The sequence below is a fragment of the Alosa sapidissima genome, chromosome 17 (assembly GCF_018492685.1).
Source record: "Alosa sapidissima isolate fAloSap1 chromosome 17, fAloSap1.pri, whole genome shotgun sequence".
In the NCBI taxonomy this organism is placed as follows: Eukaryota; Metazoa; Chordata; class Actinopteri; order Clupeiformes; family Clupeidae; genus Alosa; species Alosa sapidissima.
Window position 1 is genome coordinate 11,037,001 of NC_055973.1, and position 16,597 is coordinate 11,053,597.

General features: G+C 41.2%; 2 protein-coding genes across 7 annotated transcripts in view; one reads left to right on the forward strand and one right to left on the reverse strand.

The window, feature by feature from the left end:
* The window catches only part of abi1a (abl-interactor 1a), a 49,427-nt gene extending 43,424 nt beyond the window's left edge, over nt 1-6,003 (reverse strand). For 2 of the 5 annotated variants that reach the window (XM_042068282.1, XM_042068286.1), the window contains exon 1: nt 5,798-6,000. In XM_042068282.1, the coding sequence (XP_041924216.1) occupies nt 5,798-5,914 (117 nt within the window). In that variant the 5' untranslated portion in view covers nt 5,915-6,000. Of the gene's footprint in view, nt 1-5,797 lie in introns of all 5 variants that reach the window. The other 3 variants (XM_042068281.1, XM_042068283.1, XM_042068285.1) reach the window with 3 other exon arrangements.
* Nucleotides 6,004-6,377: 374 nt separating this feature from the next.
* acbd5a (acyl-CoA binding domain containing 5a) lies at nt 6,378-16,573 on the forward strand. 2 transcript variants are annotated; one of them, XM_042068287.1, is made up of 14 exons: nt 6,378-6,509; nt 6,902-7,027; nt 7,618-7,738; nt 8,539-8,611; nt 8,711-8,825; nt 9,123-9,155; nt 9,535-9,729; nt 10,197-10,394; nt 11,322-11,416; nt 11,718-11,946; nt 12,469-12,668; nt 13,881-13,931; nt 14,359-14,468; nt 14,956-16,573. In XM_042068287.1, exons 2-14 carry the CDS (start codon nt 6,946-6,948, stop codon nt 14,966-14,968), a joined length of 1,515 nt encoding a protein of 504 aa, XP_041924221.1. In that variant the 5' UTR covers nt 6,378-6,509; nt 6,902-6,945; the 3' UTR covers nt 14,969-16,573. The 2 variants fall into 2 exon arrangements, with proteins under 2 accessions (XP_041924221.1, XP_041924222.1); XM_042068288.1 differs by lacking the exon at nt 9,123-9,155.
* Nucleotides 16,574-16,597: the final 24 nt, after the last annotated feature.

A 16,597-nucleotide genomic window follows, 5' to 3' on the forward strand; every position in this document is an offset into this window, starting at 1 on the left:
AAGCCTTTGGCCTCTTCCCCAGCACAACCGGGGCAATATGAACCCAAGGGGAAAGAGGATGGGGTTAAAGACCCCAGCTGATTGAGGGGTTAAAATGTGCCTGTGTTTGGAGAGAGCGAGGGATACCAGGGGCAGGAAGAAAAGCGTGAGGCCAGGGGAAAAGAGATTACAGGGACACTGGGAAATCTGCACACTGGATGGCAGCTCCAGCCAGGAAGACACTTAGTGGGACATACTTCACTGCTGTCATGTCAGTCAGTTCATCTGTCGGTTTTTCTGTCTCTCGTGCGTAAACAGAAACAGAGTTCCAGGGGACTGTATTCTGTGTATTTCAGTCTGAGTTCGGCTAAATACAAGCACTGGCTGATGTAGAGAAAGTATGCAATCGCTCTCTCCCTCTGACCTGGATTCAGTTCTGTGACATCTGGGAGGCCCTTTGTATGTCACCACCACCACCATGTAACTCTCTTAATATGACACACACACACACACACACACACACACACACAATCACAAGACCGGCATGATCATGTCAAAACCACACAGAGTTCCCTTTTGGTCTTCCTCTGCTCATGGCCTTTGGACCAGACAGCAATGCAGTCCTGGGTGTGGCCTTCCCACACAACTAATGGGTTCCCGTGTATGAACCTACTCTGTTCAGCACTACCCTCCACCCTCACAGTTCACTTGGCGTACAAACAATGACGTGCAAACGATTTTTAGCCTACCTCACAACAGATTAGATACCCAGGGAGGCCAAGGTTAAGGGTGAACTAAAAATAGCGTCTAAGCTAAATAAATGTATAATACGTTGAAGCGGACACTAAGTCAAGATAAGGCTATTTTTAATTTAAGGGACTGACCACACACACCCTTATTCAAGTTCAATTCATAGAAGCCACATAAGGGGAAAAACAAACCTGGCTATGGACAAGGTGTCAGACTAAAAAATTAAAGAATCCTCTGTGACATTCGCCATCATTCGCCGAGTTCACCTCAAAGTTTAATTAACTTCAGATGGGCTGCCATTCTCCCTGACCCATGAAGCGTACTTGTGTCAGGATTCTCAGACGGGCAGTGTGGATTCAATCATTTACTCATTTGTCCTCTGACAGGCTGAGCCACAGGGAGGTGTGTACACCCACCTGGAGCAGCCAAGGCTATTACAAACCCAACAGGCTTTCTCTAAACAGAGGACTTTCCCCAAAGGGGTAATGAAGTGTGACTGAGGGCCCGTCCACACGGAGACGCTTTTTGGGTTAAACACAGAGGGTTTGCTTCGTCTTGGCCGAGCGTCCAAACGAATCCTGTAAACGCACTGCCCGAAACCGCACTTTTTTGAAACCTGGTCCCAGAGTGGAAAAATCTGAAACCGTAGCCCTTTTGAATTCGTTTGGACAGCGAAACCGCACATCCTACTTGCGTATCGATGAGGTCATCGCCACACCTCAGCTGCCCTGGACTTGACAATTATAGTATTGCCTAAAAATACTAGTTTTCATACATGACGTTACCTACGATTACACTCCGTAGGATAAATATCACAACTGATGCTGCGCAGCGCCGATAGCTTATGACTTGGTGGACTGAACACTGTTTTTCCCGTTGTTTTTTTATGCATTCTAGCTACTGTCAGTGACGCGAGAGAACTTATTAGGGAAGTGCGGTGTAAGTTTGCATTAATTTGTGCGTAGTACCGGAGTCTGTAATTTATTTTACATGTCTTACAACATAAATAAATGCATTCATAGTGAAGTCAGATATGAGCATACAAAGACGTTTAGAACTCATGTTAAGCCTATAGATGCGCACTAAATGCAAATGCGCGATTTGATGCAAGCAAAAGTATCGACTTTTACTCACAAAGGTATTATAGCAATATTATAAATGTGGCGACGGAATGGCCTAGAACTTGGGTACGCCTAGCCTTTGCACTTGCGGTGATAACCAAAACTAATGTGAATCGCGGACTATCCTACAACCAAAGAAAGTAAAGGAGATTATTTTTTACCTGCGTTAGCCATAAAGGACGGGACTGCACCCTTCACAAACCGTAAAAATTAAGTTTATTAGTGTAAAATCAACTGTAAAATTAGTTTTACAGTTGACAGTTCACTATAAGTCCACACAAACAATTCTGGTTTTCATCTAGGAGTTTTCATTCTGATAGAAATCCTCAAAAGACATTTCAGGCAAAAATACTATTTTCAGTCTCAGTCTATAGAAGGCCTGGACTCTGCATCTAGCTGCTGCAAAGACTAACACTCCATGTAGGCCAGGGACACAGCCATGCACTAGAGAGCCAATACGATTTAGCTCAGTTGTGGGGGTCTGAATCTTTTGTGAACAGCACAAAGTCAACATCCTGCCCTGAGAAAACACATCAGGCCTAGAAGGTGACAGAGAGAGAGAGAAAGAGCGAAAGGAAAACTGTGGTATCAGGATAGAGAGGGAGGGAGGGCAGGAGAAAGGGAGACAGTAGAAAAGAAAAGTAACAAAGTGATCATGCAAAGAAATGAGCTAGTTAAAGAAAGCTACACTAGGGGAGCTTCAGAATGTGAAACAGTCCGCTAAATGGACTGCGTCATTTGCTGCTCCTTGGCACAGAGCTGCGGCGTTCTCAGGTTCTGTGGCTCCCAGCAGGTGGCAGGAGGGCAGTGAAGGCCTGGCAGAGTGAAGCTGTGCCCGCAGCAATGCAATGCTGACAGGTGCCACAGGGTATGAATAGCCCTGACCAACAGAAGGCAATGCCTCCAAGCTTGGACTGTGGTGAATATGTGCGAGTCCAAATTAAAGTGACAAAGAGAGAACAGGAAGGGGGAAGGGGGGAGCGATCTGTGTGTGTGTGAAACATCACACTCACATTTTGAGCTCTGACACAGAGTGTTGTGTGAAGTGGAAGCATCTCTCCACCCTCCTGGCCACTCTGGCCTGGCTCCAGGGGATATGCTCATCGCTTCCTCGGTCATGTGGCCTCCCCAGCTGGGCAGCTGACCAGCATGGTCCGAGAAAAGACTCTCCAGAATAAAGGACTGCTCTTCCCCTCCCATCTCCCCACTGTTTGTGCCATCCTTCACACATCAAGCTTACTGGCTGCACTACACAGACACAGCACACCTTGTGCATCCAAAATACACTGATAGCCTTTTTCCACTGACAGAGAACCAGTTCCGTTCCCATTCACAAACCAACATTTTGGTTTTTCCTGCGAACCGGAGTGGGCCTGTCATTCTACCATTCAGAGGGGAAAAAGCATTTGTTTTCTGTCCATATCAACTGTTGCTGTGAGTAAACAAAACTAGTCAACTAGCACTAAACTGCAGACATTAGCCAGCATTTTACACAGCTAGTGTCTGCCATTTTTATGGGACATATCATCCTCCTGTTTATGCATATCATTAACTCGTTTATGCATGCAACACCCTCTGTTGATGACACATCCTGGTTCAGTTCGTAACTGCTGGAAATGCGGTGTAGTTCACTAGCCATCACGAAGGTTCAAGACATTCTGCACCGAACCGGTTAAAGAACGCATACTCTGTTAGTCGCAAAAGGTGCTCATTGAGACACACTCACGCAACCTTGGGGGTGGAGTGAAATGAGGACCCACCTCCAAGACCAACTGAACAATAAGTCAGGCTGTACATCACTCACAACTCAGCAACAGAAGTCAATAAGCTGGGACACTTTATACGTTTATGTGTGCAAGAGCATTTAAGCTTTCCACAGCTGGGTATGGGCAGTGTTTTCAATTCTTAACAATGTTTATGTCTACAAAGACCTAACCAATGCATAGATGTCACACACAAAAACAAACAAAACTGAACACAAACTACACCTGTCCGAAATGATTAATAGCTTCACCACAGATGTACACAAACCAAAATTCTTGTAGACAGCACCTCTGAGAGTTGTTTCCTTAGTGCAATATAACTACAGTGAGTATCGCCAAAGAGATATCCACATTCCCCATAATCTTTCTCAAGCAGAAACACACAGAAAATTGACAGCAAGTTCCAGTGAAAAGGGCAACGAAAAAAAGACAGAAAATTGAGTCAGTAGGAAATCAGAGTAGGCTACACTGGCATTAAGAGGAGGCGTTCTCTAGAAGCATGCCCACAGGCACAACAACTTGCTAGCTCATAGAAAACGGTCACCATCAAAAAATAGGGCAGTGGCGGTTCATATTAACCGAAGGTAGAGAGCCCCCACCATCCCCTTTAACATCCTTCCACCATCTGTTCCTGTGGCATCAGTAGGATATTGGGCACCACGGTCAGGCAGTAACGCCGCCCCGATCCACATCACCAGGAGAGAGACTATAAGGAGCGAACCTTCATGAGGAATATATCTGGCGGTCTACATGCCCGGTCAAGCTCAGACACGCCAGCAGGCAAAGGAACGAACCTCTGTCAACTGTGGCAAAAAAAAAAAAAAAAAAAAACGCTGGAGAGGGATGTGAGTGAGAGGGTTGTAAAGAGGAAGAAACAGTTTATGATGACACTCAGAAGGGGTGTCACTCAGATCTGGGTTGTGTCTCTCTGGAGATTGACTACATGCATCTCAGTATGAAGCTGTTGGACCTGATGGACAACTAACTTTATTTTGAGTCCCCTGAATAGCCTTCACTTAACAGCACATTCACAAATACTTACCATTGTAATCTCAAATAGAATTTAGACGTTTGTTATGGCATAACACAGCAGTTAGGCTATTAGGTCTGTATTGATAGGCTGAGTAAGAGAACATTTCTGTCTGAGATCAAACTCAGATTGACCAACAAACATTTGAACTGCCTGGCATCTATGACTGAGGTGAATTTGAACAGGAAATCAATCACCATCGCTGGAATACAATACCAAAAAATCATCTCGTAGTCTACTGTTAAATACAGATTATTATTATTATTATTTACAAACACACACACACAATAAATCACTACCATCACTTGGCTCATAGGTCTACTGTATTGGTTTCCAAAACGTATATACCGGTAGGTGCAATGGAATGACAGTGAGAAAAAGGGAATAGTCGTAGCCTACAGCATAGATTAGGCATCCTCTTTAATCCTGAAAATTAACTATGTCTCAACATCTCGGAATACAAGACTGCCATATTGCTCATATGTTAGTCATGGAATCTGACACAAACTCTTAACTGCCTATTTAAGACGGCACTACCAAGACAACGTTATTCGATTAAGGTCCCTAATTAAATAATAGCCTAGGAGACCTTTTAAAAAGTAAAATATTCTCCTAAAGAAAAACACAATATTGTATAGTAGAAATTGGATTTTGTATTATGTTACCAAGAATCTGAGTCACATGGGAACACATTCCGTGAAGCCTAATCGCATTTCTAGAAGTTCACACACCTCATTTTAGACTTCAGTCACTGACAACAACTTTTCCCCAAAAAATATTTACTGGCTTCTCATGTCACTGTAACAAAGCACAAACCGAATTCCGACCAGACACACCCTCTGAGTAAACCAACAAATCTGATGAAGTGAGCCAACTCGTTTTATAGCCAAATGAATGGGTATTGGGATATCGGATGCCGACGTCACCATGCATGTATTGAGTCATTGTCAATAAAATAGACACAGAGAAGTACGAACAAAAGTATAACTTGTTTACAAGCTTGTGTGTGTTGTCTTATAGGAACTCTTCTTTTTCTTGTCATCCCTATTTCCTGTCTCCAGTTTACCTCAAGTAACGTTAGCCTCACGACAAAAGAATGTAGTAGCCTACAACAGCTTCAGAGCAAACATGTATAATATTGAGAGCTTACTTACCTGGACATAATTACTTTCACAGTAATCTGCTACACGGGTTAGATTCTGGTAACTCTCTATGAGGGCTCTTTTACCAGCTGGAATTTCTTCCTCTAACAACATTTGCAGCTCTGCCATTTTACATCTCTCCGCATAGCTTCCCCGTCTTCCCTTTGATTAAAACCACAAGCTCAGCCCCGACAAAAAGGGACTCTCTCGCCTGGTATTGTGGGATTCCTGGCCTCGCTTTCATTACGGTCGTCAACCCGGAAATTGACAAGCAATCCATGCTCAGAATGGAACACTGGGATAGGAAGTTTCCCAATGTATCCAAAGACCGATGTAACAGTTTTGAGTAACAGTTTAAAGCGCGCCGCTGATGTGATACATTAATAAATATTACTCGCTACATTATATTCTATTGACGACGCGCCACGCTTTGTTTAATGAAACTGTTTGTAGTTGTCGGTGTATTTTGTAGGTCATTGTAGAGCGCTCGTAAATCCCTAACAAAAACTACACAACCCATGAACCAGAAGTTGTCCAATAGAATTGTGGGTTTTGTAGGAGAATTAACGAGGACACATTTCAAGAGCTGGGGGAGGTTGATTGCGCAAGTAAAAAAACTACAACTCCCTAGAAATTATATCCGTATCACTTGTGTACGATTACAGATCGCCAACATATTTGAGAGGTCGCCGTCTTAACTGCAAGTAGCCTAGACCACCAAATGGTAAGGAATTAACTTCTAATACAATTCTAGACCCTGTTTGTTAGTGACCAGACTCTTGTCACAAAGTGTGACACACTAGACAAAATGTTGGACTGGTGGGTATGCCCTCGAATTCTGCTGCAACGCAGAGCAGTTGACAGCTTTTGTTGTTAGGATTGCTTTCAGGTGAACAATCGTTACCAAACGAATGATCGAGTGTAATATTACGTTGACATTTGGTACTTGACGTTATTCTCATGTCCACAGCGTGCTTTAATCTGGATTATCTGGGTATCCAATCATTGCCTGCTACAACAATACCAACATTTCTAATGTTCCTACTTTCTCGTTTTGTTCATATATGGTGGATAACTCTATGTGAATTGACTAGAACTGTCATAACTTGCTTATAGATTTGACGGTTCCACATATCAGTTGACACTCTCAATTTTGTGTCATGATGGCGGATGACAACAAACCAATCCACGAGCTGCGTTTTGACGCTGCAGTCAAAGTGATTCAGAGTTTACCTGCGGACGGTAAGAATTTTAGAAAAACTTGTAGCTTGAACGTATCGGTTTTATGCTGAGTAAAGCCTGAAGGGGCGAATGGCTGTCGGCCTTGCTATCTGTACTTAAAGAAGAACTTGTGCAGGCCGGTATTTTCTGAGTCATGTGTGTAGCCTAGGCTACAAGATAAACCTCGATTGGCTCCATCCCCCTCGTATGATTAGCCTACATAGCGGGGCTTAGTGACTATACGAGGTTGTCCCTGTGATGTCTTGGCCGGACACTTGGTGTTGGGTGACATGTAGACATAAAATGTGTAATATGAATATAATTGATCTTTACCAAGTCTTTTGAAAGTATTTAACTAGCAGAACACTAAGTTATCTATTATAACTACTACTACTACTACTACTAATAATAATAATAATAATAATAATAGCCTAATCATAATAATAATAATAATAATAATAGTAATTATTATTATTATTATAAATAATAATAACCATTATTATTGTATAACTGATAGAAGTAGAACTCCTTTTATGAACCCATTATTTTGATTGAACTGGTGTAATTGAGAATCACAACTGTTTCCATGATTTTGTCCCATCTCTACCCAGGTTCCTTTCAGCCTTCCAATGAGATGATGTTGAAGTTCTACAGTTACTACAAGCAGGCCACACAGGGACCTTGCAACATTCCACGGCCAGGCTTCTGGGACCCAGTGGGCAAAGTCAAATGGTAGAGAATTATAAATGAGAGCGCATTTACTGTTTCTGTCTTTACTTCCAAGTCTGTAGGCATAGGTATTTAAACCCAGATCTGACAGATATGTTTGTATTTCTTTTGTTGCATTGCCCTACATTCCTTCACAAAGCGTGTGGTGACTGCACTAGAACAGCAAATAGTCACAGCGAGATGTGGCTGCCTTTGACACAGTTTGTGTAGACTTTTCGCTCATGCACTTGGCCTTAAACTGAACTGAAAGGTCAGATAGATAACAGCTGGCTGACAACCGAGAGGAGTTAATATTTCAGGACACAGACTGAGTTGTGAAATGGACAAGTTTTATGTTGTGACCACCATATTGTTTCTACATAGTGTGGTGCTATTAAAGATTTGCATAGATTTCTTGACAAGCCCTATTATGTGTCAGTAATGAATAGGAATTATGTGGTCAGTACAGAATAGGTATTATGTGGTCAGTACAGAATAGGTATTATGTGGTCTTTACTGAAAATATTTAACTTATCATTTGTGTTATTGCATCCTAGAAAACTGCTTTACAGCCTCTATCGTTATCTAGAATTGATTTTCTTATGCAAGATATGTGTTCATGATGTTAATAGATCAAAGTACTTTTTAAACACAAGCACTTCAAAAGCACAGTACTACTCATAGCAGCGTCCTTGAAATATGCTTACTGATAGCTGTGTTCCTTCTTGAATTACAATTGTTATCCATGAACAAGGAAACAACATGCCTGATATTGCTTACCAGTGCATTGTCCTTAGCTACAGTTTTGCTCTCTGTTCCCCAAGGGATGCATGGAATGCTCTTGGAGAAATGTCAAGAGAGGAGGCCATGACTGCATATGTTGATGAAATGAAACTGGTGATTATTTTTGTTCGTTTCATATGCAAAATTCAATATCTACATTTATTTTGGAGTTAACAGAAATCCGTTTGACCTGACCAATCATTCAATTGACAGATTCTGGAGAGCATGCCGGTGACGGATGAGGTCGAGAGACTGCTTAAGATCTTGGGGCCATTTTATGAGATGGTGGATGAAAAGAAGGTCAACCAAGTGTCTGACCTGTCCGGAGGTTGGTTGCTAGGAAAGAGTTTCCTCTAGTTCAGTACAACTTGAATATATTGGTAACTAGCTGAAACATCTGCAGCCACAACCCTATATGTCCGCCAGTCCCATAACTACACGCTCCCATACAATATGGATTTACTCAGTATCCATAAAAGGTTTACAACAAAAACAAGTAAAACAAGAAATGTAATTGAATCGGGAACCTATAATTCAGGAAGTTTTATTTGTTGATGCAGTATATTTCTGTGAAATACTTTTCAGATGTTTTCATTTAATCATTTTACTTCTGTTTCGTGCTAAGCCCGACTGGCAAGATTTGCTAGACAACTGGAAGGCAAGTGTGAAGGCCTGCATCCAGCCCAGGCTAATATTTGTTCTTGTAGTTGAAGTTAGCTCACCTTTAGTTGTGGTAGTTAGCTCATCTTTAGTTGTGCTTTAGAGTGCATTTTACAGCAAAGCTCATGTGTCTTGGTCCTTGTGTCATTGTGAGAACTTCCTACTTGAATGGTATCATTGTTGTGATGTAGTCTATATCTTATGATTGTAGATTGAGATAGAAAAGTGGATTACATTGTGCACGTGGGGATTTTACTAACACATTTTTGGAATATTTTGTTTAATTCTGAAATTACTTGAAGGAAGTTGAATCTGGGGACAGGACTGAACGCTTCTCCATGAAACATTTTGAATTTTGTCTTTGATTCTTTTTCCAGGTATTGGGGATGTTATGGGCAAAACATCCAAGGCAGTCACCAAGAGTATCATCAGGAACCTGGAAATGAATGGCTCTTTAGACGATCATATGTCCAAATTGGAAGCCAAGAGGAGAGCCATCAAGAATACGGAAGATGATGACATTGAGGAGGAGGAGGAGGAAGATGAAGAGGAGATTGTAGAAGTTAAAAAAGGTAGCTTTGATAATAAAGAAACCACCTTTTAGCACACAGTGAGGTTTATAGAACTTCAGTCTTGTGCAGCCAGGTAACAAAAGTGCAACTGGACTTTGTATTCACCATAAGCCACAGATGGAGGGTATTACATAGTATTCATTGCTCACAGAATCTCCCGCTGTCTAGTGTACATGCTAAGCAGAAAGTAACCCAGCATGTTATTTGGTTAGACCATATTATGTTTCTATTTGATGCTGCCATGCAAATACTGAATGTGTGTACTATCTGCCAGACAATCAGGTGTATTTTCACACACCTCAAGTAAATGCATATGTTGCAAATGACAACATGTAGTATAAATGTGCATGTAGTTATATTATTTATTTGTGTTTGGTATTCATACAAGATATTGGGAAATGTTGGGCCTAGGAAGCAAAAACCTATAAATCAGTGAATGCATTCATATTCTTTTCTCATTCCTTCAGCCCCACCACCAAGAAAGAAAGGGTCATCGGGGAAGCCTAAAGCACCCTTATCAAATGGTAGTGTGGCCCATGGAGGCATCCCTTTAACGAATGGCACGCACAGCTCCAAGTCTGCTCTTAATGGAAATGGTGTGAAAGAGGAGCCAGATGACATGGCCCTACCTGATGGAACCATGGAGGTCAATGGCCATCTCAGTGGTAAGGGGACATACACTTGACTACTGCTTGGATTTACATTTAAAGCAAGGGTACAGTATGTAACAATATGCTACTTTTTGAAGTATGGTTTTGAAAGCAGCTAGTTTTACATTATATTCAGATTCATTTTGATGGTGAATGATAGGTAAACACATCTGTTATTCCTGCTGGCCATCCATGCTAGATGTACATGTGTTCAGGTCAGACCACCCAGCGAGAATGTAAGAAGTGCATGACATTGTCAATTATGTTAGACAGGAGAAAAGTACTTTGCATAAGTTAATAGTTTTATTGGACAAACGTGTTTCTGCGTACTGCCTCCTTCAGTGTGATTTCTCCTTTCTGTTAGTTATAAGTTAGGTCCAACACTCTCAAAAAACTGAGATTGAGTGAAGCCTGCTCATATCACTGCGATTGTAAGCCATGTTGGCAAAAGACAATATAACATGCACGTTTTTTTATCAGTGCCAGCAGTCCTGTTAGTATCTGCTTTTTTGCATTCCTTATGTAGTTAGCTTATCTAGTTATTAGCACACAAGTTTTATATCAAAAGGTACTGTAGTTTTAAGTCTTCCAATTAAAGAGTTTTAAAGTAACAGTTGAGGTTCCGGTCATGATGCCTGCTGAAGGATGGTTTACAGTTCACAGAAGAGTTTCAGATAAAGAATTAGCCTTTTTGTATGTGTAAAAATATATGGTTCTTAATATCCTGACAGAAATGTCACCTTTCGGTTACCAACTTGTATGTCTAGATATTTCACTTTTTCAGTTTAAGGTCCCCTTCCGGAGTAGACATGTGATCACATAAACTGCTCAGTGTGTCAAAATGCCACCCCACACATTTTGTGCCAATGTGTGCCATCTCCATAATGTGTTACTAAATCACCTGACAGGTTCCCTCATTTGTTTACATGGCTTCTCATGCAGATCTCCCTGAGGACATGTGTAGCCACCAGCATGTGGCCAGCGACTCAGACAGTGAGGTTTACTGTGACTCGGTTGACCAGTTTGGTATGGAGGAGGTAAGAGGTGGTCTCATTCATTTATTTCATGACCCTTTTCTCTGCACTTTGCTCTTACTCATACCAAAGTCCTTTTAGGCAAGTCCCTCCACTCAGCGGCCATATTGCAACGCTTTTTGGGCACTCATCGGGCATCGTATTCGGCAGAAATGCGCGTGCGCAAAAGGCTTCACCACACCAACCATTTATACATCAAGTCTATGGACTAGATAAATATTTTCTTAGCGTGAGGTGGGATGTCACTCTCGATTGATATTAGAACTCAGAACTCTTCTTCATGTGTGTACTTGGCCACTGACAGGGCTCAGAGGTGCACACCAACCATGCCCCGGACCTCGAGGACAATCACCACAGCTCCCTGTCTTTCACCGAGGAGCTTGGCACACCCGTGTCTGACGCAGAGGACCTGCAGGCAGGGTCCGAGGGCGTCCAGCATGGGGGGGAGGACGGTAAGACTGGGTCAGGCTCTTCACACAGGCACAGGATACCTGCAGAGCGAGCCGACAACTCACTGGTCCGCAGGAGCAGAGGTGAGGCCTGAGATCAACTACTTTGGCAAGGCTTCATATTATATATGTTATTATTTATTCATGTGCTATTTTTCCTATTTTCATAATATTTCATAATGCACGTTTAGAATAGCATAAAGGAGGAGGCCATATGGTACATGTAGTATTGTGTAAATGTGGCATCTAGTCTACACATCCTGTTTAATTTGTATCACTTGATTTTCTTGTCAAACCAGACCAGTCAGCTAACCAGACCAGTCACCAGTTTGTTGTTTGCAATGTTGACCTGAGAGAATATTGGTTTCTGATGGATTGTTGGTTTCCAAAGTTTAGATTAGCTTACATTTGTGTTTACATTTATTCTTTTTGGCAAATAACACAATTTCATTAAATCAAACTTCCATGACTAGATTAAATGAAAGAGCAAAGGGAAGAGTCTACCTACCAACCTACCAGTCTACACAGCCCCCACCATACTGTGCATCCTCCCGGGACTGAAGGACTCTCCATCTTGAAATGCTTCTGTCCTCTTTTATTCCTCAGGCTCCAGATCTTCTTCCTCGAGTGGTGGGATCCAGAGGATGTTGCAGGGCAACGGGGGAGATGGGGAGCGCTGGGGTTCGGAAGGCGCAGTTGGAGGGAATCTCAATGAGCAGATAGTGACCGCACTGGCAAGGCTACAGGAAGATATGCAGAGCGTACTCCAGAGGTTGCACACTCTGGAGGCCCTCACTGCCTCCCAGGTAGGACAAACAGACACACACACACACATAAACTTACCCATACTCATGCAGTACACACACTCATACAGTGCACACATAAAATACTGAGGGCCAGATGTACATACATTTGCGAACATAGCATTATCAGCGTCATGGCCAACCCACAGAAACCGCATGCTGTGACACTTCAGTTAACGTGGTATTTATCAAACTAGCAGTTCATCGGGTAATCAGCACCTAATCTCTAAAGAATCTCCGCCCCCTACTGCAATTTGCAAACGTTAACAACTAAACAACATAGGCCTACTTCAATCACAAGCGCAGTTAAATGAAGTTAACTGATGACAACATTAAAAGGAGTCAAACGTTTAGCGATCATGAAATACAATACATGGTGTCAACAAGCAGAAAGATAATGAAGAGCAGTAGTTCTACTCAAACTACTTGTGCACGTAGGCTATGGAAGATTGGTCAAATCTAGCAAGTAGGAAAGTTTAAGTGGATGACGTGAAAGTAAGACATTTGAAAGGCCAACAAAAGTTAAGTTGCTTTTGATATAGTACAAAGATGCAGAACTGGTGCTCTAAATAGCGATTCTGTTGTCTTTGAAAGTTTCCCTTATTGACGCATTTAAACGCAATTTGGTTAACACCTGCTTTTACAAGGCGGAAATATTTCGGTGCATTTTTACGCTTCTCCTCCCATCTTTTTACATGAAACTCCCACTTTCCCCTGACCCTCCTATGAATGCATATGCATGAGACCGAAAAGCGCAATTTGACATTCTCAGCTGCCACGACAGACAGTCTGCGATTTTACCTCAGTGCGGCCTGTACATACCTCGCCATTTTTATATTGCACGTTGCAAAACAAGTACACCTGAAGTGGTCGCAAAAGCGTTAGTACATCTGGCCCTGACTCTCTCGGCTGTGACACATTTGCTACTTTGTCATCAGTCATAATCAATAAATCTAGAAATCATATTGACTGTATGAATTACTAGTGCTTGCAAAATAGCTATTTTGGAATTAAAAGATCAGACAAATCACTTAACTTTGAGAGCACTGCAATATCTTCTTTTATTCTATGCACCGTGTGCTCAAATGCCAGAACAGACACTTTATACATTTAGCATCATCCCTCCCTACATTGTTTTCAAATTCTGCAAACTCCAACGGTACAGTGGAAGCTTTCGTTTCACTGAGCTTTTGTCATGTTTTCTGCTCTGTACAGGCGCGGTCACTTGCCTTGTCTCCAAACTTTCCATCACCCCATGTAACAAAGGTAAACATATTGCAGTCTTTGGGTCCTTCTTGTTTTTTGTCTGGCAGGGGAGTGTTTGATTTGGGGGTCGTGCTGCCGGAAAAGACAGAAGATGCACTTTGATTTGATCAACAAAACCTCTTATCAGCTGCTGACGTGTACACACACACACACACACATTCTTGAATTTCCCCTGGGGATCAATGAAGTATCTATCTATCTATGTATCTATCTATCTATTCTGGTTCATTAGAATAGTTTTGATTTATGGACAATGGACATGGTAAAGATAAGAATAAATCAAAAAGTATAATGATGTCTTATGTATGTTTGACATAAGATGATGTCTTATGTATGTTTGCTCTTCCTTATACCCCCAGTTGTATTTTGTTGATTGTAAGTTGTCTGGTGGCTGGTTTCAAGGCTGATATTTTTGTTTGGCCCCCAGAGACCTTCCTGGTGGCCCTTTGAAGTATCCCCAGGCACCGTGGCCTTTGCAGTGGTGTGGCCATTTGTTGTGCAGTGGCTTATTCGCCTGTACCTCCAGCGAAGGAGACGGTAGAGCCTATTTTTGTGTACTTCAGTATATATCCAAGCAATACTTCTGTTTGATCAGAGAAAGCTATAATTATTTAGGGACTATAGAACACAGATTTTCAAAATGTTTAAGTCCAGAATCTGGACAGCAGAACTGAACTCTTCAAGATGTTTTTTAGACAAATTTACATATACTCACAACTCCTTTCAGAATGTCCCATTTTTTGTTGGTAATTTTCGTATGAGTTATGCAATGTGGCACAATTGTACATTCTTAGGGGAACATTACAATACAATACAATTACATGTTATTTTGTTGTTTGTCATAAAAAAAAGAAAAGAAACATGCATTCTGCATCACTGTATACAGTCTCTATGGAACTGACTAACTTAGCCATTGTGAGGGAGTAATGCAGACTGATCACTTCTTGAGATTCTTATGGGTTTCTTGCCTTGAACTCACATATACAGTCTTTTCACTGGTACCTCTGTTGTTCCCTCCCCACAGGCGGATCCACTGAGAAACCCTCCTTCCTCCAGACGTAGGAAGTGGAGCCAGCCCCAGGAGAGCTCCGTCTGGCCCTTTCTTTAGTAGCAGGCCTCAGATAGTTTCCTCTCTGCTTGTGTTCCCCTCATGTCTAACTCTACGCTTTTGCACTATGATGACAGCATCAAGAGTAGCGAGTGGTAGGTTGCAGCTAAAATCAGTCCTTTTGTGGACATGTGAATTGTATAGAGTCGCAGCTTATCACGCAAGTTAATTTCCTAATTTTCAGTTGAAATCTTGAAATATAACATACCAAGGACACTAACACTAAAACAAAATCTGTGTGCGGATTAATGGATGTAGTGTAGTTCACTTTTTTAAGATTTAAATACAACGATTTTCAGAAGCTATTTGATTATGTATTCATCACGGGCATTATGACTAAATTGAAATGTATAAGTTAATAATCAGTTTGAGATCCATAACCAGAACAGTTATAACTCACAGAGAAACTTGCTGCTAATTATTTGTATTGGGCAGAACAATGCTCTTAAGTAGGTCTAATGCGCATTTTATGTTAATTATGTTCAAATACAGAACATTTAGTGTGATTGAGGAAAAGTAGTAATGTGTCCATGATCTGCCGATACTGTTTATCAATTTTAGTGCAGGAGTAGGTCCCTGTAGGTGTTTAAAATATTGCTCAGAATGTCATCTTTTCATATTTAAAAAAGTCAGTCTAGTTTTTTTCTTATTATTAGTAATTATAATCAACAGAAAAAAAGTCTTTGTTGTGCAGATATGTTTTAACTTTTCAATGTGTTATGAGTAAGGAAAAGACATCAGAGATCATACTGAATATTCGCTCATATCCTAAGTGAGGCAAGGACTTCACTGAACCAAAGTATGATAATATCACCAAAACCCTGCTGCAATACACTTGCAGAGAGCTGATCATGATTTATTGATCTATAGATCCACATTGTGTTAAGTCCAAAGTTTCAACCCTCAGTTAGGATTTATTACAACTTACTGAGCAGCAGAACGAGTTACATTTCAGATCTGTGATTGGTTAACATTAACAGTCCGGTTTTATCCTGCAATACTGCCCGAGAGAAATCTTTGCTCATTATCTGCAGAGAGCATTTCTATCCATGCCTGATCACCAGAAGAGTCAGGAGATACCTGATTGAATGTTTTGGACAAATAGGAGTAGAAGGAGCGAGCACTTAACGTTTTAAGAAATAATGTAATTTTATTAATTCTAAAATGGATCATGGATATCCTTTTTATCAGAGTTTTATGGTTGTTTGTTTTTTGTTTCCATTAGTGTAAATTGTGTAATACTGTTAATAGAGACTGTACAGTATAAATATAATGTATGGATATACCAATGTAATATTTTAATTGCACTGAAGTGTATTATTGTAATATACATATATACAGATAAATACCTATTTAATTAATTCCTGTAATATTGTTTGAATTGGCAGTAGATCTGACCTTAGAGTTGTACAAAGGCGTTTTTGTTGAAACTATCCTTTCTATTAAGCCTTCTAACCAAGTCTGCCCCCTTGTGGTCAGTTCTTTGCATGTGTTTGCTAATCTGAAGCACGAATAAAGGTTTTGGAACAATTTACTACTGGTCTTGATTTTCCATTTT